Genomic DNA, 25,705 nt, shown 5'->3' with positions numbered 1-25,705 from the left:
CCAGCACAGCAGGGGTGGGGGTTATATCAGAGACAGAATCCAGGTGCTTTCAGTCAGTGAAGAGTTGGACAGCAGAAGGTAAAATTCATAACTGCCATCCACCAGTAAAGATGCATGGGATATAAACTACGTCCACACAGTTGCAGAGTGGAAACTGAGAGACAGACATAGAAATAGACACGTAGAAGTCTGAGGTGTGGTTGTGCAAACATTTGCTGTCTCACCTTGCCCTCCTCTACTCTCTGCTTTTCTTAGAGAGCAGTGCTCAGCATCACTATGTCCCAGTTCTCTTTGCCATCTTGCTCTTGACTTCTTTATCCCCCTGCACTAAGTGGTGCTGCGTCTGCAAGGTGTGAGGAATTTTTCTTCATAAGCCTTGATGTGCTCAAGAGAAGGCTGGGCTCATCTCTGCAGTGAGCCTGACAGGGGCTTTAATAGCCTCAGAGCACCGGGACAAATAGCTTCTGGTCCCTTAACCCTGCACAGCTTTGCAAGGCAAGGCCTGGCACTGTTGTTCCCATCGTGAGGGCTTTAGGCAGTCTTTCAGGCTGAAATCCTCTCTGTGGTGGCTGGGCAGAGCGGAAATCCAGGGGCTGGATCAGATTGTCCTAATGCTACAGCAGCTTAAGCGGTCTGTTTTACCAGAGATTATGGTTTCACTTACACAGAGCGCCTGAAAAATGCCACGGTTTAGGAAGGATTATAGCTGAAAATTCCATGCTTTAAAAGAGAAATAAAGCAGGGGAGGGACTAGGAAACCCAACGTGCCCAGGGGCTGTGCAAACAGGATTAACCTCTGCCCACAGCACCTCTTGCTTCTGCCCACCCACATTTCCCACGTCCACCTTCTCCCCAACGGCTCCCTACACTTGCCGTCTCCTGCACAGCACAGAGAGCAGCAAGGAGACAGGAAAATGCCCAGAACCAAGGTCTCCCCAGTTTATTTTGCTAGATCTGTACGCTCTCTTGCCATCTGATGACAAGTAGATGACAAGTAGATGACAAGTAGAGCCAGAAGAGAAATAGCTTTGGGGGTTCTCCATCTACTGACTGGGCACTGGCTTACAAGGACTCACTTGCAGGACTGTAGGACAGTATCCAGTAGTAAAAAGCAGTGCCTGAACCCTGATGTGCTGCTCACTCTGGTTACACTAATTAACTGTGCAATAATCACCACAGACTCCAGCTTCTGTCCATCACATCCCTAAGAAAAGTTCCTTGCGCAACGGAACTTCCAGTGGCAAAAAGGGAGAAGAAACAACAGTCCCCACTGAGCATACCAGAGGCTTCCAAAACATAATCTAAACAAATGGGAACTGCACATCTTTTGGCCATAACTGATCCTTACTAGTCAAATAACCCATGACCATATGTCTTTGCTGCAAAGGAGTCTCACAGCTCATGGATCCTTGCCGGCCATCTAGGTTAGAGGCACTTGGAGGAAAACACAGATGGAAAATTATCATTTTTGCTAGGTAACAAACCTTTGGAAACAAATCCCTCAGGATAAACAGTATTCACAGACAGAAACTGCCCAGCCCTTAATTGTTTAGGTGAGCACTGCAGCCTCACAATAACGTGCCTAGAGTCAGTTAAAGCCAGTTCTACTTTAATGAGGCCAGATTTATCATCTAATTATACGTCTCGTTTATATCTCTGTATAAATCAAAACCACCACAACTAGCTTATATAGCATTGGCAACACTTGCCATTATGGCAGGGAGATGGCTTTTATTAATTGGCTTTGGGTGGTTGGTTTGAGAGATGATTTGGACCGTGTGCGAGCATGTCATCCATGCTTCTCTTTCAGGTGTTTAAGTACAGGTCTCCATTGCTGCTGACCCAACAGTGCAGTACCACGCTCTAGGTCACAGAGTTCTACAATTCCCAAAGCTGTTACCTGGGAGCTCAGTTAGGAGTAACTTCAGAGCTGTATCTATTGTGCTTGTGCAAATCTGCACATCAGAAATGGAGGTCCAATGCAAACAGCAGTGAAAATGAGACCTTGTATAAGTTTCCAACATTTTCTCTCCTCAATTCTATCTGTTCATCAGCCTATCTAGTCTAGAAACACTGTACTCTAGGAACTACCAGAAGGCAGTACTGAGCGCATGCCACTGTAAGAACGATCAATTGATTATTTACCTATTTATTTACCTATTTAATGGCACAGCTCAGTTTTTCATTTTAACCACCGCAAACTTCAGCTGCACCTCTTTTGTCAAAGCTTTTAAGGAGCTTGATTTGACAAGCTTTGGCCATTACATCGAGCATCCTCTTTAACAGATGCCCATAACCATGCTGCTCTCCTGGGGAAGGTAACCTTGGGTTTGAAGAGACGAAGGGGTATAATTCCCTGGGCCAAACTGTGTGAGCATATTATCATCATGTGAGCAAGAGAAAGCAGCAGGAAAGGGAGCACAGAAGCTTCAGAGCATTCTTCTCCTTCCCAACCCTATGCTTCTTCCTGTCCTCCCTCTCCCGCATGTTCACTCCCACACTTCCCTGCATCCCATTCCTCCCATCTGCCACCGCACTCCATTTTCTCGTACCCTGCTGCCCTGCAGAGGCATCACTGCAGTCAGAGCCTAGCCCCCGGGTGCATTTACTGCTGTTGTCTCAGCACTGGCTCCTCTGATCTACTCCTAACCTTTTTTATTTTTATTTTTGTTTTTAAATTAGTTTCCCTGTAGATTTTAACCACTTCATTTTCATTTACCCATTTTGTTCTTCCTCTCCTCCCTTCCCACCCTCCTCTTCCTCCCCCTGTTCCCTTTGTCTGTCTGTGTCCATCCCTTACCCTACCACAGAAAACCTCTCCTCTCCCCTCAGTATAAAGCAAGAGCCTCATGGAGCCTCTCTCACCCCTTTCACCCCCACCACGCCGGTCGGCTCTGGGCAGGCTGAGCTTCAGCCCTTCCACATGACCCTTTCAGACGATGCGTCCACGCCTTGCTACAGTGCCTTCCTTCATCATGGTGCCCACTTTGGGCAGTCCAGCAGCCAGCCTCTGATAGCAGGTAACCGGCCTTGGCCACGAACTCAGCGGGGATGCTGCAGGCAAGGGGGTCAGTTTCACCTGATGGGGAGACCAGTAAATGCTGCAAGCTCTTTGAGTGCAAGTGGGAAGCAGAGCAATGATGTTCTGGTTCTGTGTATGCAGCATGCGTTCTCAGCTCCATGGAGAGTCACAGGGAGATTTCATGCCTGTCCTTCATTTTTGCAGAATAAAATGGGAAAAAAAGCTGTAACACCATAGAAGGCGTCCCACCTGGATGGGCTTGGGGCTTAGTAGGGAAATATTTGTACAGCAAAATCCTGCACTGTCTCCATTACCATAATGCCCCTGTGTTCAGTGGGCCCAGCAAGGCTTCTGTGCATTAGCCTAAGGTAGATGACTGAAGCTTGACTAAGTTAGCCAGCCCTGAGACTGCTAGCATGGTTGTTCAGCATGGCTTGTGAAAGCTACCAAGCGAGAGCAGCATGTAGTCAGTAGGTGAGCAGCACCCCAACTACACCGTGAGCTGCACTGAGGCAGCTGCTTCACTGGCACCTTCACGTGATAGACCAGGCAGTCGAGACAAAAGGCATGGTCTGTATGTCACGACCAGAAAGGTTAGAGACTCCGAAGTCTTACAGTCAAGTGCATGCAGACCTGTGGTGGTGGCCTTCAAGGGAAGGACAGAAGTAGGTGGCAAAAATGGAGAACTTAGGAGCAGCAGGCTGGAGGGGAGAAAGGAGAGTGGAGTTTAAGGTAGGTACAAGGGGAGTTCCTGTGTGAGGTGACTGAAGTGTCAGTGCTGCAGAAGTTCAGAGGTGGCTTGGATGAAATAGTGGCAATCTTTTTAGGTGAGAGTGTTGTCACTCCACTGCCAAAGAACGTAATTTGGGCAAGTTCTTCAGAGTGCAGACCGCAGTTCCACAGTGCTCAAGAAACATATCTTACCTCTGCCTCTTTCACGTTCCTATCATCTTTTTCTCTTGTGACCTAACATCCTGCCTTTGTCTTCTTAGATGATACTTGTGTTTCCAAACCTCCCTGTAGGACAGTAGCAAGCAACTACAGAAAATAATTTTGTGTTCATAACACTGTCCAAATCTTACTGCAGCCAGTAAGAGCCCCTAGCTCCAGGTATTCCTTTAAGCAGGGCTTATACTGACAGATTCTCTCCAACAATGTGGTTCAGTGGGAATGCCGTCATATATGACCTCCCCCTAAGCTAGAAGGCACTGTTTTTCAGGAGAGGAACTTGCTTTAGGGCCTTTATGGAGAATTAGACTTAGAAGAAAGTGTTCAAAAGCTCAAAGAAAGGCAGGGTGACGAAGATGCAGTTCTCACTCAGAAGGCTCTAGGAGAAAGAAGTGTGACTAGAACTGGAAGCACACTATTAAGCAGGACAAATGCTAGTTTTGCCATAACCCTCCAGTTCAAGAATTTAATAATCTTGTTTACCTGGTAGTAACGAGAGGAGGCAATGGAAGGGGGTTGCTTCTATGTAGCAGTACTTAAGAGTCCCTCTGCAGGACTCTTACTCACGTTAGTGATACTGTACTTGTTTGTTATCTACAAGATTGGGATTTTGACAGATGATCACTCCCCAGCAAATCTTCCACACTGCATTTTGAATATCAGCCTCTGTAAGCTCACATCTGAATAAAAACACAGGGGCGTATGCGTGCAGATCAGGTAGCAGAGTGAGTGTGTACGTATTCCCACTTGAATGGAAGTGTCAAAGTGAATTAATTGTGCCTGTTACTACATAATGTTCTCTCTAACTTTTCAGTGACACTGTTTTCTCACTCATCACCTGCCGTTACATCTCAGACTAGTGAATATAGAAAACCAAAAATACATGAATTTGAAGCACAAAAATTTCTTCCCTTAAAAGAATGTGAGAAAAAAAGAACTACATCTAGTAGGCGTTAGTCATACTGCTTAATGTGCATCTACAAATCACTAAAGCAACGCCGGTGATTTAGAAGAGTAGAAGAGTGTAGAATATAAATCCTCAAAGCATTATATATTTATTTTTATCACTATTGGGGAGTGGCTGGAAAACGGCTCGATCTCTGTCTAGCAGTTCTGCGGCCATTATCTCAGGCAAAGTGAGCTGGGAACGTCAGCTGTGGCTCAGGAATCTCTTCAGGGAGAAAGAACTTTTCTTTTTTCTTGAGCAAATCAGCTCAGCAACCTTTAGTCAAGATCTACAAAAGCAATGACACTGCTTTAGCCCATCTAATTCTGGAGAAATTTCCTCCCCCAGGGGTAATTCTCCATGTTGATTTTGTTTTCACTCTGCCATGTAACCGTTACTTATTTCTGACACCCCTGATAACATCCATACTTGTTCCAGGGCCTGCTTATCAGTTACTGTTCTGCCCTAGTCAAGCTAAAGCAATTCTTATTCTTCCCATCACACATCCAGCACAATTCCAGTGATTCCACTGGTGTCAGTGGGACATCCTTAAACTGTCGCACTTCCAAAGGTAAATCAGGCTCCAGCTCTCTAAGAATAAGTATCTCTTCAGAAAGGAGCAACAATTGGCACAAACGTCTTGGTGAGCAACAGCTCACCTAAGGAACATAAGGAACATGAAAGGCTTTGGATGGCAGAACAGGCTGAGATCTCAGTGGACAGTGCTGGATGTTGAGCTGTAAATCTCCCAGCAGCTGCAGGGGAAAGATTATCTTAATTTATTTAGTCTTTCTTTTTTTTTTTTTTTTTTGATTTGGTTTGGTTTGGTTTTGGCTTGAAACTCCCAGCAGCTTTTGAGATGATTTCAGTTCATTTAAATGCAATAAGCACTAACAGCAAAATGCCCTTCTGGCTGGCCCATTTTCTGGCTAACCAGTCCAAATGAGGAAATGCCTCTGGCATCAACCAAGAAGCCTCCAGCTGCACTTCCTATGAGATGAAAAATAAACTACCATCATCCACTTGGCCCACACCCCTTTCTACATCATCGGTGGAGAGAAGATACCAAGACTTGGAGAACTACTAACAAAAACTTGGATCTGTGATAAAAATGAAGTGAGACTCAAATTAATTTGCACAATTCCATTATTATATATTACACCAGCACCTGGAAGGTGTCCAACAAGTATTGATCTCACGATAAGCACTGTGCAAATGTACTGGGAATGTGCCCTTGCACCAAAGAGTTTGCAGCATAAAAAGAAGCACAGACAGGTGAAGTGACTTGCCTAAAAGTATCAGCACGTGAACGGCAAGAGGTGGGAACAGAGACAGGCACAGAAAACACTTGGATCACTTTCTAGTGCCTTACACATCAACCATGCCCTTAGGCAACATCACCATGTTTTTGGAACTGCATCGACTGCTTGTAGAAGGGACCTCAGCTACTCTGGCAATTAATGTGCTGCCATTCTTTGTGAAGCTTAGGGCCATTTTGATTTAGCTAAAACAGATCCAACATTTCTAATGGGCTAAAAAAATTGACAGTGAAAACAAATTCTTTTGAGCCTCACTGTGCTAAGTTTTAACATTCATCCGTATAGTCTGAGACCAAAAGTGCCACAGTCTTTTCCCAAAATTTTCAGTGTAAGGTCAGCATATATGTGCCACAGGCCACACAGCACTTGCCCAACAAACTGCTAGTCAAATGGTGGTGGGATAAAAAGTGATATCAAATCAATATTGAATGATCCTATCCCTTCTGATCCCCTGTTCCAATTCTTTCCTTTTTCAGGTCGTGATATGGCAAGCACCACCTTGCCTGGCTACCCACCCCATGTTCCCCCAACTGGACAAGGCAGCTACCCAACCTCAACTCTGGCAGGAATGGTTCCTGGTAAGTCCAGAATTCAGTAATGGTGCACATGTGTTTGAACAGTATACCAGCAGTGTAACAGCTTTCACAGTTGGCTTTGTTATTGCTTTGCTGCCACTGAAGTCTATTCTTTTCACAAAGAATATGTCAGCTGCCTATAACCAAAGTAGCTCACCACCCATTTTGCACTGTATGTCTTTCCCCTGGTAACTGATTCACTGCTGCTATGGGCAACTAGCTATCTATAACCTGTGCCAATTAATTGGTAATTAATTAACCTTAGTATTCATTAACTAATGTAATTATTTTTCAATGATCCGTGCAGATTATTATGTACTGCTCATGGCTCGGGATATTCAGCCATTCACTAACTTAGGGTAACAACTTACGTCTGTTTAAGGGCAGGACTTCAAACTGCAAACCATCAATGGTAATTTAAGACCTGCAGTTTTTGGAGACCTCCTGTCCACAGCCTGAACTAGCTAAGAGCTCAGCAATGATTAACAGCATTTCAGGAGAAACTAACTATTCACTTTCAACAGCCAGCAACTTACCCACTTTCCGTTTATATGACAGCGCCTCAGCTCAAGAAACTATCTACCTAATCCTACATTGCAAGGCAAACTGTTCCTTTGCCACTCAAATCCTTGGCAGAAATACATTCTTTCGGCAAATGTCTGGAGTAATACTGCCCAGGGTATGGGGAGCTCAGGGGATCATTTACCCTTGAAAAATTGAGGAGGTTATTCCCACAGTCTCTACTCCCCAGTTCTCAGATGACAGCTAGCCCAAGTAGATAAATGGAGAGGCAGGATTTTCATTTCTCAGCCACAGTAGCTCAGGACTCAGGACTTCATCTGCCACTGATTTCTGTTTATGGGAGCTGCAATAGCTAATGAGCGGGTAGAGGCTGTTCTGCAACCTCTGCTACCAGAGGAATGACTCAGACAGTAACTGCTAAGTGTAGCAGCAGAAAGTTGATAACAGAAAGCTTTTAGATCACTGCAAAACGATTTCCAGAGTTTGTGAGTCTAATTTAACCCTCATCCAAACCTTGAAACAGCCAACTAAACAAGCACATGCTGCAGAGCACAGTTAATCAGTGAAAATATCACCAATAGGGAATGTTTGTAGGTCAGCCTTAACACCTTTAAATGACAAATCACTGCTTGTATATCACAAAGTATGGTTAATACCTATGGTCACATTCCACAGCTAGCAAAATGCCTACTACTGCAGAGATCCTAAGACATATAAAAAACTCTTGGATTATGCTGTGACCTCCAGATCAGGCAAAGATAGTGAATGGGTACCCTCTGTAACCCCCTATACTGTAGTCCCTCAGTATAGATGACTGCTGAATTTTTGGGGTGCTGCAGAGTTTGCAAAACTCAGGGCATCCCCTTCTACAGTTTTTCAGAGAAATGATTTCAACTTCACTTGGCTCCAGAGTCAGAGGATATAAATCAATTTTAAAAAGCACTCTGTAACAGTAATCAGATTCAGTTCACAACATACATGTCAGCTATAAGTTCATAGGTCACGCCATGCAGACGTGATTGGTAGCACCAAAACAGATGACTCTTTGAATACTTATTTCTAAACCACAGGCTCTTCTCAACTTTTAATACATAAGATCTCATGTTCAGTGTCTACTATGTAATTTTAACACCCTCAATACAAGGGTGATAACTGACACCTAAACTGGGACAAAGATTTTGAGACTGCTAATCGCAGGGATCATTTATCCAAGAACAGATTTGTTGCAGAGGCTAATTAGCGTAAGACAAGAGTGTCTCTAAAAACACACAGATACTGAAATTTTAAAACCCCCCAAAACTAGGAATAGAATGATGAAGAAGAAAGTTGAGTTATGTATACTCCAAAGAGATTATTATTCAAGTCTAACAGACATCTTTACATTAAAACTGATGCCCAGATTCAGTCACAGAAAGTCTTCCTATGGCCCGCCCGGGCATCCTGCATTAGTTACTGCATCTTTCCACATAGCACCGAGCCCTGGCTGTGCTGGTCAGGCCCCACTGGTCAGCCCCAGCCTGGCAGCCCTTCTGTTCCTGTCTTCTTATGTGACGGGAGCCAACAAGCTGGAGATAAAGAGGCTTCCTGGGGAGGAACATAAGATCAGCTTTAATGGGCCACACCGCAGGTCTCTTCAGCCAGTGCTCTCTGTCAGAGGCCAAAAGTGAATCTTGGGAAGAGCATAAGAGTAAAGCAAGCCAGTATCAGCACTTTCTCGAAAGATCTCTCTACCTCCAATGAGTTGCAGCTCACAGACTTTCTCAGGCACTTAGTATCTTCCCGTTTAATACTAAACACTCTGGACAGAATTCCCTTCCACAATCTCAAGCAGTGCCTCCTGAACCAATATAAGCCTTTAATGTCTGTAGCAGCCTATGGCAAAAAGTTCTGCAGCTCAACTGAGTGTTGTGTGACAACTACTTCCCTTATTTGTTCTGAACGCACCACCTGCTAGGCTCACTTCATGCCTCATAGTTTCTGTATTAGAAGACCGAACGTACCAAGATTTAAATACAGATACCAAGAAATACTGTTAGTAAAGGTTCCCAGAGTGCAGACTACACAGAATATGGGCCTCATGAGATCGATCCGCTGTGCTTGCTGCTAAGCGTCCATGCTGAAAAGGGAAAACAAAGCAGCACGTCACCAGTGGTTTGCTATGTGCCTATGGGCCAAAAGACCAGGAGCCAGTGCTTTACGTATATCAGAAATATGAAGCAAGGGATTATCTTTAAGGGACGTACTGACAGGAAAACCAACATCATTGTCCAGCTATAAGCAGAAGTGAGAAAGAAGCTCTATTTTCCCCACATAAAGGCTCTAAGCTAAAAGCAGAACCTGGACAGAAAGCAGAATTTCCAACTCATGCAAAATTCTGATTTTTTGACATTTGTTTTCATCTTGCATTGGAATGAGGAGTCAGAATCTTGAAATTGTTCAATTTGCAAACATCAGGATGAAACATTTCAATAATGACAACATGTTCTAGATGTCAGGACATATTAAAATAATAGAAGAGATGAAAGGAAATTAAATGAGATGAGAAAGGCAAAATGAAACAAAACAAGAAAGTTGAAACATAATACTTTGTTTCAATTTGCAATCATTTCAGAACTTTTCCTTCCAAAACTCCCCTGAGTTGACAAGCTCATGCAAAACATTTCCATTTCGATGAGACAGCATTTTCCAGCAGAAAGCAGTTACTGGGGAGATTGATCAGTGCCAACCATAGCTTCTCTGTTCTACCCATGACAGCCCTTCACTAGAGCTCTCCTCACGTGGTCTAGAGAAGAGCTTGTCTCCATTAGCTGTACATCCATGCAACACGGCCAGTCATGCATGCCAGTACCTTGGAGGTCAACCCACATGATGTGGCAAAATACATGTCCTGCATTTGCAGCTGCCCACAGTTTCAGGTTTTTGGATGGACATGGATGGAAACAAGCAGCCCCTGCAAACACACCTGAAAAACCTGTGTTAGTCACTCAGAGAAGGATGAAATCTGTGCATCTGAGAAGTGCTTCCTGCAAAGGTAACAGAGCACTCTGATCCCTGCTCACTTCTTCCACTTTCCCAGAAAGGCCATCAAGATTCTGCAAACAGTTTTGGTGAAGTGAGCATTCTCTGAAAGGAACTGCAGTTTTCATAGAGCAGCACAGAGCCTGCAGAGGGCTGGTGATGGCAACGGCAGGGAGTCGTTAAACAGAATCCAATGTTGATGAGGAAATTACACTTGTTTCATTAGTGATCAGGGAAGGCGATAGCTCAGTTCCTCTTGGTCACAGTTGAGCTCAAAAGCTCATTATCCTGCTGCATGCATGCTTTCACTCCTCGTCAATAAACACTGTTTCCAGTGGCTGCCCTCTCTCCTCCCTGGTTCTCCATAGCCGGGGCTCTTTCTCCTCTACTTAACCCAGGCTTTAGGAATTGCTATAAACAGTTTAGGGTGACAACTAGGAAGAAAGTGAGACAGAAACCTTGAAACATCAGAACTTCTCAATGCAGAGAAGTTAACTCTTTGTGAGGCATTTCAAAGCAGAAATTCTCATCTGCGTTGTTTTTTTTTCCTTCCTGGGGGGTCAAATTCATCCAACTATACTGCACAGGTGATTAGTGGTAGAGGTAAACCTGGACTGCATGTTGCTTTTTGCCTTTGTATCCTACTCCAGGGCATCTTAGTCACCGCAATTGGCTCCACCTATTCCTTCCCAGCTACCTGTTGGGATTTTCAGGGCAAAATGTTTCTAGATATGGAAACATGCTGAATTATTGTCACTAAAACAACGTTTATTAAGGTCTGTCATACGAAATACATTTTTATGCTGAAACTAAAAACTACTGTAAAGGAGCTTTGGATGGTAATTGGTTTTGAAACACACACATGCTACTTTGGTTATTGTTCTGAGCACTTTAAAGGACCCAGCCAGACAGATCCTCCTCGAGTTTAAATCACTGCAAATACCCCAGCTTCAACTGACTTCACTTCTGCCACGTGAGAATACAGGTTTTTGCTTTAACTCTCCTGTGAAGGGAGATTTGCAGGTATAATTAATTGACATTTCTTCAGTAATTGCAACACAGGCATCCAGTGCATCTTGCACTGCCTCCTTTTCCTATTCCATGGCATCTAGCAGGGACCCCAGCTGCTCTCCCAACACTTCTTTGTTCTCCACACACCCTTTGGAGCAGACCAGAAGCTATGTCATGCTGTTCACTCATTGCCTTTTGAGCACATAATGCCTTTCAGACGTCACCCATTGCCCATTGGTACTGCATCAAATTGAGTCAGATAATGACTTTTTTTTTTTTTTTAAAGTTTTGGGAGATTTATTTATTTTGAAAGCAATACCATACCTACTCAGTTCCCAAACATAATTCCCCTAGCCCTGCACAGACATCTATAAAACAAAGAGATCCAGTTCCTTATGCACAATAAAATATTTAAGACAACTACAACATTCAGATCTTGGTTCACGGAATCACAGAATGGCCAGAGTTGGAAGGGACCTCAAGGATCATGAATCTCCAACCCCCCTGCCACATGCAGGGCCACCAACCTCCCCATTCAGTACTAGACTAGGCTACCCAGGGCCTCATCCAGTCTGGCCTTAAACACCTCCAGGGATGGGGCATCCACAACCTCTCTGGCAGCCTGTTCCAGCACCTCACCACTCTCTCTGTAAAGAACTTCCCCCTGACGTCCAACCTAAATCTCCCCTCCCTCAACTTAAAACCATTTCCCCTCATCCTACAGTTATCTACCCTTTCAAAGAGTTGATTCCCCTCCTGTTTGTATTCAAAGGCTGCAATGAGGTCACCCCACAGCCTTCTTTTCTCCAGGCTGAACAAGCCCAGCTCCCTCAGCCTGTCTTCATAGGGGAGCTGCTCCAGTCCCCTGATCATCTTCGTGGCTCTCCTCTGGACCCTCTGCAACAGCTCCCAGCTCCAGGTTCAGAGATCACAAAGTTCACAACTAGTGAGCTTTGGGCCTTATTTGCCAAATGTGAAGAGAGATCCACAGCCCAGCTTGTCTTCCAGATTCAAGACGGCACCTGATGTAACAACCATCAGAAATTTCTTTTCTGGAACTGGAATACAGAAAGTTTTCTCTGTAACTCACTGATCAATCATAAATGTGGGCCTCTGAATCACTTTCATGACTAACATCATCAAAGAACAAGAAAGAAAGAGTGATTCATATGTTTTCTATTTTGTTTTATATTTAATCCTACCCTGCTCTCTGAACAGCACCAATAACAAGCTCAAACAATATCCTTCTGTACCATCAGTACCGCAAAGACAAAACTTAGCCATACATACTACAGCAACAGCCCTGCTTGTTCTGAGGAGTTTACTTGTGTATCTTAAAGCTCTCACGCCACTTCTTGACACTGATTCTATTTAAAAGAAAGCTGATAGATGTAGAAAAAGCTTGCATATGCAATCATACTGTAATCTGAGAATCAGAAATCAGAAGGCAAAGAAAAATAAACCCGTTTGTTTATTATTTGTATGTTTGAAATATATTGTTTTAAACTAATTTCTTCATTCCGAGGTCAATCTCTTGATTTTTAATTGTACAGATAAGCAACACTGCACACAGAGTGCACAAAACCTATAGTGACCTGAAAGGCACGGCTCCAGCTGGGCAAGGAAGCTACATACACTAGTTTTCCTGATGGTATATGGACTCAACATGAACACGGGCTAGATGAAGCAGCAAACACACATCTTCTTTCTTAACTGTATTTCACAACTTCCTTGATTTCTTGCAGGGAGCGAGTTCTCAGGGAACCCCTACAGCCACCCTCAGTACACAACCTACAATGAGGCCTGGCGGTTCAGCAACCCTGCATTACTAAGTGAGTACCTCTTTGCCACCGCACCCCCAGCTTCGCGCTCCTTCTGTTTGTCTCTTTGTTTTCTTTTCTTTGTTTGTTTGTTTCTGAAAAAAGCTTTCAAGTCTTTGGCCAGACGAAGGGCCTTTTTCCTCACTCTCTAGTCCAGTGTCTAGATGGGTATATAGATCTCATGCATCGGTTCTGAAGCCAATTCTTCCATGAGATCGTTCAGAATTCCAGCTCAGTTCCGTCTCCTTGGGCTGCATCCACAGTTTAACCCAGATCGGATCAGAAGCTAAATTCAAGTTCCGCTACTCTCTCCAGCTGCAATTAGCATCCATTCAAGGTCCAATCAAAAACCTAGATGAGCTTTTACTCCTCTCCCAAGCTAACCCCAGAGGCTTTTGCTGGAGACCTGGAAATCCAGTGGGAGTTCTTATAAGACCGGGTGGAACACTATCTAGAATGGGAGATAGCCTTCAGCACTGCATCTTTAATTGCCAGTAGAGTTTCCTTGCAGGAATGTATCTATCTGTGGTGACTCTAAATACGACCAGAAAAATCAGATTTTTTCTGCAGAGGGGAAAAAATTTCTCATCATATCTTCTAACACAACAACTCTTTGCAAGAAAACAGGAAGATATTTATTATATGTAAAATAAATCAGCTGTGATTATTAACTATGTATTTACGGAGGTTTAACAACTGGATAATAGATGCACATTTTACTCCAGTGCCGTTAAACCTCAGTAAAAGCAATCTTAATAATCGATCACTATTTAACATACATTCAATAACTGTCTAGAGAGCTTTTCATCTGATGAAAATCCTAGGTGTTAAACAAAATAATTTTGTTCCCTTTCCTCTCCTGCCTTTAAAAACGGCCCACATACCTTACCAGACACACTCAGCATGTGCTGAGCACCTCCATGGTGCCCTCAACACAAGCATGGGGTGTTTCTGTTCAGTGCTTGATGCTCCCCTCTCAGCTCCTCAGTGATGATCAGAAGGATCAAGAGCACCTTCCCACAGAGGGTCTTCACACCCAGGGGCCTTGTAACCTCTCTTCTCTGAAGCATGGCATTGGCCAGCCTCCACTGACTGCCACAGCCAAGTCCCCAGTGTTCGTTCTTTTGCTCCCTTTCCTTTTCCTCGTTCCCTTTTCTTTTGTTTTTAGTTCTCCTTTGTTCCTTTTCTTTGTTTTATTTTTTATTTTATTTTATTTTTTTTACTGTTTGTCCTTTCAACCAGTCCATTCTTCTCCTGTGTTAACTTTCAGGTTCCCCTTATTATTATAGTGCCACATCCCGGGGCTCCGCACCTCCCACTGCTGCCGCTGCCTATGACCGCCACTAGCTACCATGGAAACCACATGAAACTGCAGGGTGACAGCTTAGGCCTCCATATTGTACCTGTCTGACCCATCCCTCCGCCCCTGGGAAGGTGAAGAGAGCCTCGCCGTGCCTCCCCGCAGCACACCTCCCTCTCCACCGCTCCGAGCGCTCACCATACCAGCCTGAGAACCCCGTTCTCCCTGCATCCCCCTGCACCCTGAGGCACCTCAGGAGCCCTCAACAGCACCTCGGCACAGCTCGACCTCCTGCGCTCCCAAGACTTGAGGGGAACTGGCAGCCATTGCCTTGCGGGACCCCATTCTCCTGGGAGCGGTACGGGCAGGGGGAAGCAGGGAGACAGCTGCTCACAAAACACTGATCCCCAAAGATACGCTCCTCTGTGGTGAACTCTTCAGAATGCGTAACCTGTGACCGTCGCCCTGCTTCCCAGGACAGAAGGAACAGCCTGGCTAGAGCAGAGATGGTGGCACTAAGCCCTGCCTATCTGGCAAACATGAGAAGGACCAAGTGACTTTCTGTTACTCCCCACGCACCTCATCCCACCCCCCGGCATGGCTCCTGGCGCTGGCTGCGCCCTGCGCGGTGCCCTCGAGGCCAGAGCTGGGCTGAACCTCACTCACACCCACAGCTTCTGTGACACACAATCAGCTCAGACAGGAGGATGGAGCAACAATTACAAACCGACCGACGAAATGAAGAAATATATAAATAGATATATAAATATAACTGTGTTTTTATGCTTTGTCATGAAGGTCTGTAAAAAGGAAAAAAAAAAAAAAAAAAAAGAACAAATCCCCAATTTTCTAAAAAACCCAAGCAAACAAAAACAACAACAACAAAAACAAAATAATAATTAAAAAACCCTACAAAAATAAAACGCCAAGTCTCACCCCTCCCCGCCACCCGAATGGCAGACCAGTTCCTCTGACGCTTGATGCTCCTCTTTCACTCTCGGGTTTTGTTTCCTTTCTGTTTTGCACTACAATGGGATGGTGGTATTGGAGAGGATTGGATGCCAGCTCCACCCCTGTCGCCTCCTCCTCCTCCCCTTTCCCAAATCCTGTCTCTGGGGAGCAGTGTGGACAAGTCACATCTGACAAAGTTACCAAACACATCAGTCGACAAAAAGCTCTCTGAGTCAACAAATGTTTTCCATGTCACTGGTTGGCAAACAAAGAAAACAAGCCCAGCTGCACTCTAACTGCGCTTTGTGGTGGAAAGGAAAGTGTGGGGCTTCACGTGGGCCCATCTGATTGCCCTTCGGACAGCTGAGACTGAGATGGACAAATTCAGGATTGGCTGGGATTGTTGCTTGGTTCCCTAGCCCTTAGGCTCCTCTCCTTTAACCCTAATCCCCGTACCCATGCCTACGTCCATTCACCCACATCCCAACTTTCCCAGTTTTACATATGTCCAGCACCCATTCTCCAGATCCCTATAGCCTGGTGACAACAGCCTCATTATCTGTATCCAACACCTAATTTCCTAACCACTGCAGCCTTGCAATATGGGCCCCTCTTCAATTTCCAGTCCATCTGCTCATATGCCTGATAATTTATGGGCTTACATTCAAATCCATATGCCCACATCCTTCCAGCCAGTCACAATATGCAACCTCATATTCAACCCTATATTGTGCACCCTAATATTTACCCCTTATCCCAAATGCTCACTGATGATTCTCTAGGGATTTTTCTGCTCTTTTTGGCTCCCAAGTGACTAGCAAACACTGTTCTGCAAAAGGCTGTCAATAGAAATGCTTATTACTCCTGTATTGTCAGCAAACTCATAAACTGTTCCTTGCACTGACACTTCTTAAAAAATACTCAAAGAAAACATGAAGGCAGCTATAGCCTGTCCCCAGGGCATCAAGTCTGCCAAAGCAGATCCTTGTTGTTTTAGAGAGGTTTCTGATAAAATGAATGGGCTACTGTCCATGGACAAAGACAGGATTGAGAATCAAAACTCCAAAGGGCATAAAAGCAAATGGTACAGTCCGTATATCCAACATTATGTATGAAATCCAAAGTTCCCAGCCACTGAGATGTGGCTGTGGACTCAGCCTTCTGTTTTCAAGTTTAACTTGTATGTATGAAAGCCACCATCACTAAACAGCTGTGTTGATCCCGAAGGCCCCTTTCACCTAACACTTGTAGCCCTTGCATGGCTCTAGCTGATTATAGGTCTGTGTCTTCTTTAACGGAATGCCCAAATGAAAAGGGTATGGGGGGGAGGGGGGTGTTTACATAGAAGATGAAGAGCTACAATCTGTTCCTGTACAGAATAAAGTCAAAGAGGTTACTTCTGATCTACTATTTAAAGTGTTATTCTGCACACCTAACCTCTGAGTAACCTGCTGCAAATAGAAGAGTTGTTTCACTGTCACTGAGACCACAATTTGGCACATTATCTCATTTTATTCTACATGAGAAGCAAAAATCTGAGTAATGTCTAAAAATGTACCACTCCTTGTTTTCCTCCATAGACACCAGACAGATGCTGGACCCTGTCCCATAGTCTCCCTTTAAGTCCATCAGTACAGCCCTTGCCCTGCCTGTGCTCAGGGCCAAGGGCAGTGCATCCCAGTACTGGCCACTAGAACTTCCTGAGGAGGCTCAAGAAAAGGAAATGGTTACACCTCACGTTTAGCAACCTGCAGCCCAGGGGCCACCTTAACTGAAGCTAGCAGCTCAGAAATGCTCTTTTTCATAAAGGCGTTTCTCCAAACGCGAGACATGAGATAGGTCACGAAAGCTGGATTTGGTTGGCTCACTCATGGCTGGCTTGATCTGACCCTCAGAGGGACAAATTCACCATTGATAGAACTCCGCCAATAAAAGAGGACTTCCACCAGGCATTGGGTTGGTCTGGAAAGTACATAAGTGCAAGTAGTTTGATCAGGAAAATCAAAAGGCAAGCAGAATTATGCAAAGGACTGGGCAGTCTAATCCTCTTCCACCACCATCTGTAGACCCCCATGCGAATGTACTGAATTACATTTGCCAAAGAGTTTCTTGTGTTGATTGTTTTGATTTACAGTCGGTGGATGCATTGTAAAGCAGTATTATAGCTAAAGTCTAGTAGCTGACACAGGGATTTATGTGGTGATATTATGCGGAAGAAAACCATCAATATTCATATAGATTCCATTAGACTGGACTATGCAGGAAACGCAAAAATTTACCAATTATTTAATATTATGTTATTTGCAAAAACAATTGCTGCTTTGTAGGAAGATAATGTGTGTAATGTGAAGGCAATTCCTCTTGTATATAAGTTCATCTCCATCTTCATCATGGTAGTTATTAAAACAGCCTCGTCTCATCCTGTAGATAAGGAACACTGTCTGTACTGTGCAAGTCTTGTTGTGCTCACTGAAAACAAAACACTGTGTTCAATAAAGCACAGCACAAATCCAGAACTTGAGGGAACAGCCAAACCTTGGGAGGATCCCTTTCCCAACTGGCCAACAGTTGCTTTACTATAAATGGATTCTTTTTCATTATTATTTTAAAAGTCTTACAGGAAAAAAAGAAAAAAAAAAAAAAACCCACAAAAAAAAAAAAACGGAGGAAAGAAATTGCTATGCAAAACCAGTGAAGTCTGTGACTCAGATTTCTCTCCTCCATTCTGCTGTCTCTTCCCTTTCTCTCATTTCTTTCTCATACTCTAATTCACTTCTATCTCTCTCTTTTACTGTTTTTCATTCCCAGGGCACTTTTCTATCCAGATCAGCATTACTGGTATGGGAGTAGGTATCTGGGAGTTCAGACTCCCCAGTTCTCCACCTGGCTCCAGTGAACCTTTGTCAAGTTCAATTTCTCCCTTATGTCTCAACTCCAATCTTCTGTAAAATGGGGATAACAGTAGTTCCTAGTCCACAGAGGTACGGTGCAGCTGAATTAATTAGCACCAGCTCACCTTTAAGATCCTGGAAAGAAAATTCTGTTGCAGTGCTAAGTATTATTCTGAATAATAATGAACATTTCCATTACATTTCTCTCTTTTTATTTTTCTCACAAATAGCTCTTCATTTCTTTGTTCTTCTTCTTTAGCTCTCCCTTCATTTCTTTCACATCATTCTCAGCTCTTCTGCTATGGTTGCTTTATCTAATGGACCAAGCAGAAATGCTGTGCATCTTCTCCTGTAACAGTTTTTCTTGTTTGTTTGTTTGTTGTTTTTTTTTTTGGTTTTTTTGTTTTTTTTTGAGAGGGAGGAATCTTGTGAGTTCTCCAATGCCATACTTTGCTGGGAAGAACAGGGACCATGCTATTAAAAACTGGGCAGCACTTTTGAGTCCTGTTCTCTGCAGCTCTCATGTCCTTTTGGCCCAGCAGGATGGGGGCTAGAAGCTGGATGGCTTGCACAGGGCAGATCTGTTAAAACCTGGGGTGGGAGGTAAAGCAGCCATGAGCCCTGCTGTGTGGAAATGGGGCCACACTGCATGCTCTGTGACCCACCAGCAATGATGGGTCACATTCAGAACACGACCAGAACTGAAGAAATGAACGTGAGGCTGACAAACAAACCTCAAAAAGGAAACAAAAAAACCCTGCACCTACTTCTCTTCTTGAGTATAGATTAATATACGTACATCAACATTTTCCTAAAGGAATTTTTTGGCTTACTGAACTGTTGGAAAAAAAAAACCCTGTCTTCCCTAAGGAAAAGCAGGCCTCTCAGCAGAGAATTATAGCTGCCTTTGGGGTCTGATAGAATGGGGGCTTCTAGAGGACCCCACACATACCATGTTGTGTCCTTGGCTGGGTCCAAGACAGTGGCAAACTTGCAAAGCAGGAAGGAGGGAACAAACAACAGCAATTAGAGAACTGAAAGCAGATCCAACCTTATGCAGCTCTGCTGATGCTCTCCAGGCTGAGCAAAGCATGAGCCCATGGAGAGGACCAGTGCCAGGTGCAGGGTAATTTCCATTCTAGGCTGCTGCAGCCATTCTTGGCTTTTCCTCATCGCTTCAGTTCTGTTCAATTCTTTTCCCTTTTTGTGCACATGAAAAATAAAAACCTTTTTTTTTTCTTTTTTTTTTCTGTATGTCATTTTGGTAGCTTCTGGCTTGTTTCTCCTCCCCCCTCTCTCTCATTCCCTCAGCACTCCTCTCTATCCAGCAGATTCCCTTGAGCTCTCCGGGATGTTATGTTTGCCACACCTAGCACCCTTCAGGCACCATGTAAACAACACCATGATTGCTGGTCAGCACCACACCACATGACAGAAGGCACTGCGCATGAATGCAACCCCTCCCAGCACAAGCCAGCCTCTGAGCCCCCACCTGCCATCCCGCTCCGGTTCATTGCCAGCGGGACTCCGTCTGATATCGATCTCACTCAACTGATCCCCAGTGATCCATAACACATCTGGTGTCCCCAGGTACCTCAGAAATGAGAGTGCTGCTGGGTAGCCACCACGTCATGGCGTGGGACGACCCAACGCCCTCTGCCACTCTGCACCTGTTTCCCCATAGCCCACGTTGGGATGAGCAGTACCTGCTCTGCCTGCCTCTAACATCTCAGAGGAGTGATCAGCACCTCTCAGGTCTCACTGCCCCTCCTCTGCTGCTCCATTAGAAGCAATTTTTAGCTCAATTTTTAGCTCCATTAGAAGAATTCCTTTCGCCTGACACTGTGTTCCAGCTTGCTCTTGCTGAACTTCTATCTTGGTCAACACAAGGCAAAGGCAAATGCAAAGTCATTAATAACCCATTCTCCAAACTACTCGTTGTTCTCCTAACAAAGAGCTAGACATTATATTAAGGTATGCTGTAAACACACCCAGTAATGAGGTATTCGCTCGATTTTTCCTCAGTCAAGCATTAATTCTCCAGGAAGTCGAGCGCAGTTTAAGGTCATAGAGGCGGAGTAAAAATGTAGCAAGGAGTCAGGCTAGGCTAAATCAATTCTCCTTCTCCAATTCCCAATCATTTACAAATATTTTCACAACAGCCCATGAAATCAGAGGGCCAGATTTTCTGGTGCTGTGTGTGTATCGCAAGGAAATCCGTGCAGGAACGCTGTCAGGAAACCAAATGCTTGCACAAAGCTTTCGCTCAGCAGACAGTTAAAACATTTCCTATTCTTTCAGTTTATGCTTTCCCTTTCAATATTAATAGAGTAGGCTGAAAATCTTCAAACAGGGCATTTTCCATAAGTGAAAGTCAATTTGTGGAAATCCAAACAGTCTGTAAAAGCAATTCAATTTTCACAACACTGCAGTAAAACTGCCTGGCAGCTCGCTAGAAGCAGGGAGCCTGCCTTGCAGGGCTCACCCGCTAGGCAGGTGGGCCCAGAGCAGGCTCCAAATCTGAGCAAAACCAGATTTCTATGTTCTGAAATTTCCCACACACCAGGATTACCTTTCTCTACCAAAATTTAGGTGACTTGAGTCCAACAGTGGACTAACATACAACATCCCATTTGTTAAACTGAGTAGAATTTACTGCTGTGTGCTCACTGTCAGAGGCAAAGCATCACACACACGTGCACCAGAAAAAAGCAAAAAGGCTTTTCAAAATTCATCCTGATAAAATAGTATTAGAAGAAAGATTGAGAAGTAAACATTTGAAATCCCAATGCATTCAACCCAGAAAATTGCACCCTGAGGTTTCTATATAAGGCTCCATAATAGGTAGCTGTAGCATTGCAAAATTTTCACAACTTCCAAGAATTTATGTATCTAAAAAAAAAAAAAAAAACTTGCACAAAAGAACTATTTCTACAACTCCAACTTGTCTTATGCTCCTTTAATAATTGACCCGAACTGACCATTGACATTCTCCCGTAATCAACAGGCAATCTCAGTGTGAAAGCGTGGTGTGATAAAACTACAGAGATCACCATTCTGTCTACAATGAAGGAAAATTACATTCTAAGAGACTGGGCAATATTAAGAAAAGATATCCATTTTATAACTAAAAGAAAAGTTGGAACATTCTGAGATTTTAACAATTGTCTTCAAAAATAAATTCTTTAGTAAGGTGTAGACGAGGAAAGCATTGGAACATGTAAGCATTCACAGTGCCAGCAACCTACCTAGATGATACACACCCAAAGATACTGAGTGGGCTGGTGGATGAATTTACTGATCACACACAGCAGTCCCGAAAAGCTTAAAGGACCTGGGGAATGGCAGAGTGGAGAATAGCGAACACAACCCCTCTGTTTTAAAGGGACAAAAATGATCCTGAAAATTACCATCCAGCAAATCAACACACTGATGCTTGTACCCTAAGTGAAATATTTTAAATATTAAGGGAAGATGAGGTTACTGAACAAGTAGCCATTTACGAAGATATGCATGGTAAACAGGCTGCACATAAACTCTTGACTGCTTTAGAAATAGAAAAAGCTCAGAACATCCTCAGGACAGTTAACTTCTGTGATTCAGGAGCTTCTGCAGTGAATCAAAGGAAGTTTGTTAGAGCCTGTATTGCCTGCTCCTAGTACTCAAAAATTGTGAACCAAGTCCACAAAAAATCATAAGATCTATTGGAAATTGTGTGATTTGCATATAACACAATACTATTTTGTATATATGAATATATACATACATAAGATAAAAACAAAACAACTTTTGACTTCTAATTTTATCAGTCTCAAGACCACTATGGCTACATCAGTAACTATACCCCTTTTACTCAAGAGCCTGAAACGTACTTATTGCAGTAAGAAATGAGCATCTCACCTCCTCACAAGGACCCTATGGTTTGCTTTAGGAAGCAGCTCAAGTGTTACAAGACCAGGCGACAGCCCTCTAAATGCTGGCCATTCTGACAAAAGCTGGCTTGATACTGGAGCGTGTCAGCAAATATTTGTTTTTTTTTTCCCTGCCTTCTGCAGTGTTTTAGTAGAAGCTGCCCATCCAAAGCAGGTTTGATCAGTGTGACTTCAAAAGCCTACCTAGGAGCTGCAAATTCATGCTATGCCAGTTGCTTGGAAAGGGCCTTTTGCCGCTCTCCCTCAGCAGGAGAAACCCCACTGTCAGCCCTGGCCACTTCCTGCAGCTCCTGCTTTCTTTTCACTGCTGTCCTTTCTTTCAACACTGCTCTCACTGCCTTGCTCAGCCTCCTGCTGCAGACACGACTCCTCTGCACAGCCCCTGTGAGCAGGCCTTGGCGCAGAGGCAGCAGCCCCTTCACCACTGGCACCCCGACTTGCTGCGGCCACGGCGTATCAAATGCTGAGCAGCCTGAACTGAAAGCACCTGTGACTTCAGCGTGGGTGAGAAAAGCGTTAACGGACTGCCTTGGCTCAGGGCAATGCACAGCCATGGTTTCATCCAGAACTACACGCCAGTCTTTGCAGGAAGACAGGCCTTCAGCTCCGAGAAACGTAACAAAAATGGCTTCACTTTTAAATTGTCTTTTTCCAAAACATATTCCTTACATCAGAATCGCCCTGGTTTTGCCTCTCTGCCTGTTCGGAAGGAAATGAATCATTCTGCTTTAAGAGACACGCTGACAATGAAATATCACAAACATTGTGATTTCCAGCCCGAGACCAATTTCAAACACACCCTGTTGAACACTTACAAAAAGAAGACGCTCAAAACCTACACAGAAAACCCGAAGGGTATAAGACTGAGCAGTATGAAATTTCACACAGCGCCGTGCTGCCGTTTGCAGAAGCAGCAGCATTTTTCCTCAGCAGAAGCCCCGCCAGCACGCAGTCCATCTGCAGACCTCACCTGGCACCTGCCTGAGCTGCAGTGCTCAGCAGTAGGCGCCAGCCACGTTGGCACTTCCCAGGCTTACATAGGACAGCTGGATCACCGTTAAACAGCAAGTTGACCCAAAGCCCCTTACTATCAAGCCACTTTCTCTAATATCAGGATCAGTACTTTTACACTGTTTTAAAAAGCTTTACTTTGCTTTTACAGAAACTGCTTTTAATGTAGATGGGAAAAGTGAGCTTGTGGATCTAGATTCCCTATACTGGCAGCTATTCTTCTACCGATTGTTTTTTGTTCTCACTGTTTGCTAATTGAAAAAGATTGAAAATCACTCCTCCAGACACGCTTCAAATCTCAGAGCATGACATAAAAGCCAGGAATCCAAATTTCTCCCAGCAATGCCTAGCTAACAAACTAGCTGCCTAACCCACTGGGAAAGTTTATGTATCCTATCCCCTGCTAAAGCTGAGCAGAAATAGGATAATGGCTTGCTTGCGCTAGCAGCTGAGACAACCTTTTATCTCAAGCAGAAACAGTCTGCACTCAGAAGCTCCAGACTGATTGTGTATAGAATTATCATTCTTAAATGTCAAAGATTGCCTGTTTTAAATTGAAAAGTACTATAGGGGAAAAAAAAAAAAAAAAGTAGTAAACGAATTGAGCTAAATCTGCAAAGCTGAGCACCCAAAAGTTGCCAACTGCAAGAACACAGGCAGACCAGGCAGAACTCTGAGAGTACTATGCAGTGGCAACAGGAGAGAAATTCCATGAACTTGTCATACTTCTTGCTCTGTAACTCTGCAGTCTGTAAGTTACACGGAGTACCATTAACGCAGAAGTTTGCAGCAGCATGAACAGAACCCCTCATACACCACCACCCCTGTGCACTGCTCTCCCCCACCACCCACCTTCATCCACTGATTCATTTACATCACACAAGCGCAACACACTAGCAGGTTAAATTTGCTAATAAATAAGGATGTGAGCATGTTATACCTACTTAGTATTCAGTTTGCTCTTTTATAAATGATCTGGTAGAGAATCAGGCCCTCCTCTCCCCCTCTAGCTGACTCTCATCTGATTCTAATTCAATTTCTCTGCCTATTGTTTATTTCACCGCTCCCCTGTGAAGTGTCAAATGCTGATGTTCCGTCAGCCCAGAACTGTCGTTTATATTTGTCATTCAGTCCTTGTTAAAAAATAAAACAGGACTGCGCCTGCCTTGGCGCGCTCTGCCTGGGAATTCCCTGTGGTAAAATTAGTCCATTTAGATGGAAAGTTTTGTGTCACTCCCCTGTCTAAATTGGCAGATCTGGCTCTTTTGCAAAAACCAATAAACTGTGAACCTTGATGCATCTGTCAATCAAACTCATATTTCATGAGCAAAGCCAGATGACAACAAAAGCTGGGCAGGCTCCTCCGATTGGCTCTTCTCATTTAGGCATATCAGGAGGCACCTGTCACTCCTCCGGCTCCGCACCGCGCTCGGGGGGACTCCGTTCACGGGGCGCTGAGCCCTTCCTGGGGGCTGGGCTGGGCCAGGAGGAGCAGGAAGGGGGAGTTCAGCTCCTTGGCTGCAATAGATCTGCAGCTTGGCTCTTTCCTCATGACTCTGGTGAGAGGCGAGGAACTGGCATCACCTTTTCTTTTGGCCGTTTTTTCCCCACATATTGAGTAAAAACTTTGTATTCTTACATTCTGCGGGTTTTATAGTGGCTAAAAGGATAAAGTGAGAGTGTGAAAAATGACGTGCCGTCTCTCTGAGGACTGAACCACAATGCCACGGAGGAGGAGGGGGCATATCCTGAAGCCATCCCAAAGCTGCTGCATGTACCGCAGCCTGCACCCGCCGCAGCGATGTGCAGGGACTGCACCGCTCTGCTCAGCAAGGAGGGATCTATAGCTGGGCACATTGACTGAGTCAAGGGAAGTGTTTGTTATATAAGCATGAGAGAGATACAAAAATGGCAGCAAACAGCACCAGCTCACCCAAAGCCCTGGGAGAAGCGGACGAGCTCAGGAGCTGATGGTACTGTAGGAATGGCCCCGAGAGTTCAGGCTTGGAAGAAAGCTCTCCATGCCCAGTTTTCTCCGGAAAATTCTGAACTCTGCTGTCTGTACCAAAGAATGGTGCAAAATTTTACCTACTGTTTAATTTGCACTCAAAACAGAATTTAACCTAATTTTTCAAAGTACAGTCATTTGCATATTTGCATTAGGTTGCCACTGAACCGTTCCAGAAACCTGCACTTCCACAGAGCTGCTGCCTGATGACGGATTTATGTCATCTCCTAAGCACCCCATCACAAACTCCATCTCATGCACCTGTATTTTCTCTACCTACTTTGTTTTGCTCAGAGCAGCTCTGCCATCATATGTCACTTCAATGCTTGCAGATATCAGTGTAATTCTCTAGTGCAGAAAGCAGACAGTTCCTTTTAAACCAGACTGGTACATTACCGATTCTCACAATTCTCCAAGTGGTGAAAATTTTG

At 44.3% G+C, this 25,705-nt stretch overlaps 1 protein-coding gene and 1 long non-coding RNA gene across 7 annotated transcripts in view; one reads left to right on the top strand and one right to left on the bottom strand.

Annotated features, from left to right (window-relative positions):
* The window catches only part of LOC116234474 (paired box protein Pax-2-A-like), a 41,151-nt gene extending 25,911 nt beyond the window's left edge, over nt 1-15,240 (top strand). For 2 of the 5 annotated variants that reach the window (XM_090145118.1, XM_090145120.1), the window contains 3 exons: nt 6,712-6,813; nt 13,107-13,193; nt 14,471-15,240. In XM_090145118.1, the coding sequence (XP_090001244.1) occupies nt 6,712-6,813; nt 13,107-13,193; nt 14,471-14,592 (311 nt within the window). In that variant the 3' untranslated portion in view covers nt 14,593-15,240. Of the gene's footprint in view, nt 1-2,810; nt 3,021-6,711; nt 6,814-13,106; nt 13,194-14,451 lie in introns of all 5 variants that reach the window. The other 3 variants (XM_090145116.1, XM_090145119.1, XM_090145117.1) reach the window with 3 other exon arrangements.
* LOC116234478 (uncharacterized) overlaps nt 1-25,705 on the bottom strand; it is a 317,267-nt gene that overhangs the window by 196,457 nt on the left and 95,105 nt on the right. The gene's annotated exons all lie outside the window — the stretch shown is intronic.

This window comes from Phasianus colchicus, chromosome 8, assembly GCF_987193195.1.
Source record: "Phasianus colchicus chromosome 8, bPhaCol1.hap1.1, whole genome shotgun sequence".
NCBI lineage: Eukaryota > Metazoa > Chordata > Aves > Galliformes > Phasianidae > Phasianus > Phasianus colchicus.
The sequence above is the reverse complement of the archived record's forward strand: the minus strand, read 5'-3'. Positions and strand labels throughout refer to the sequence as shown.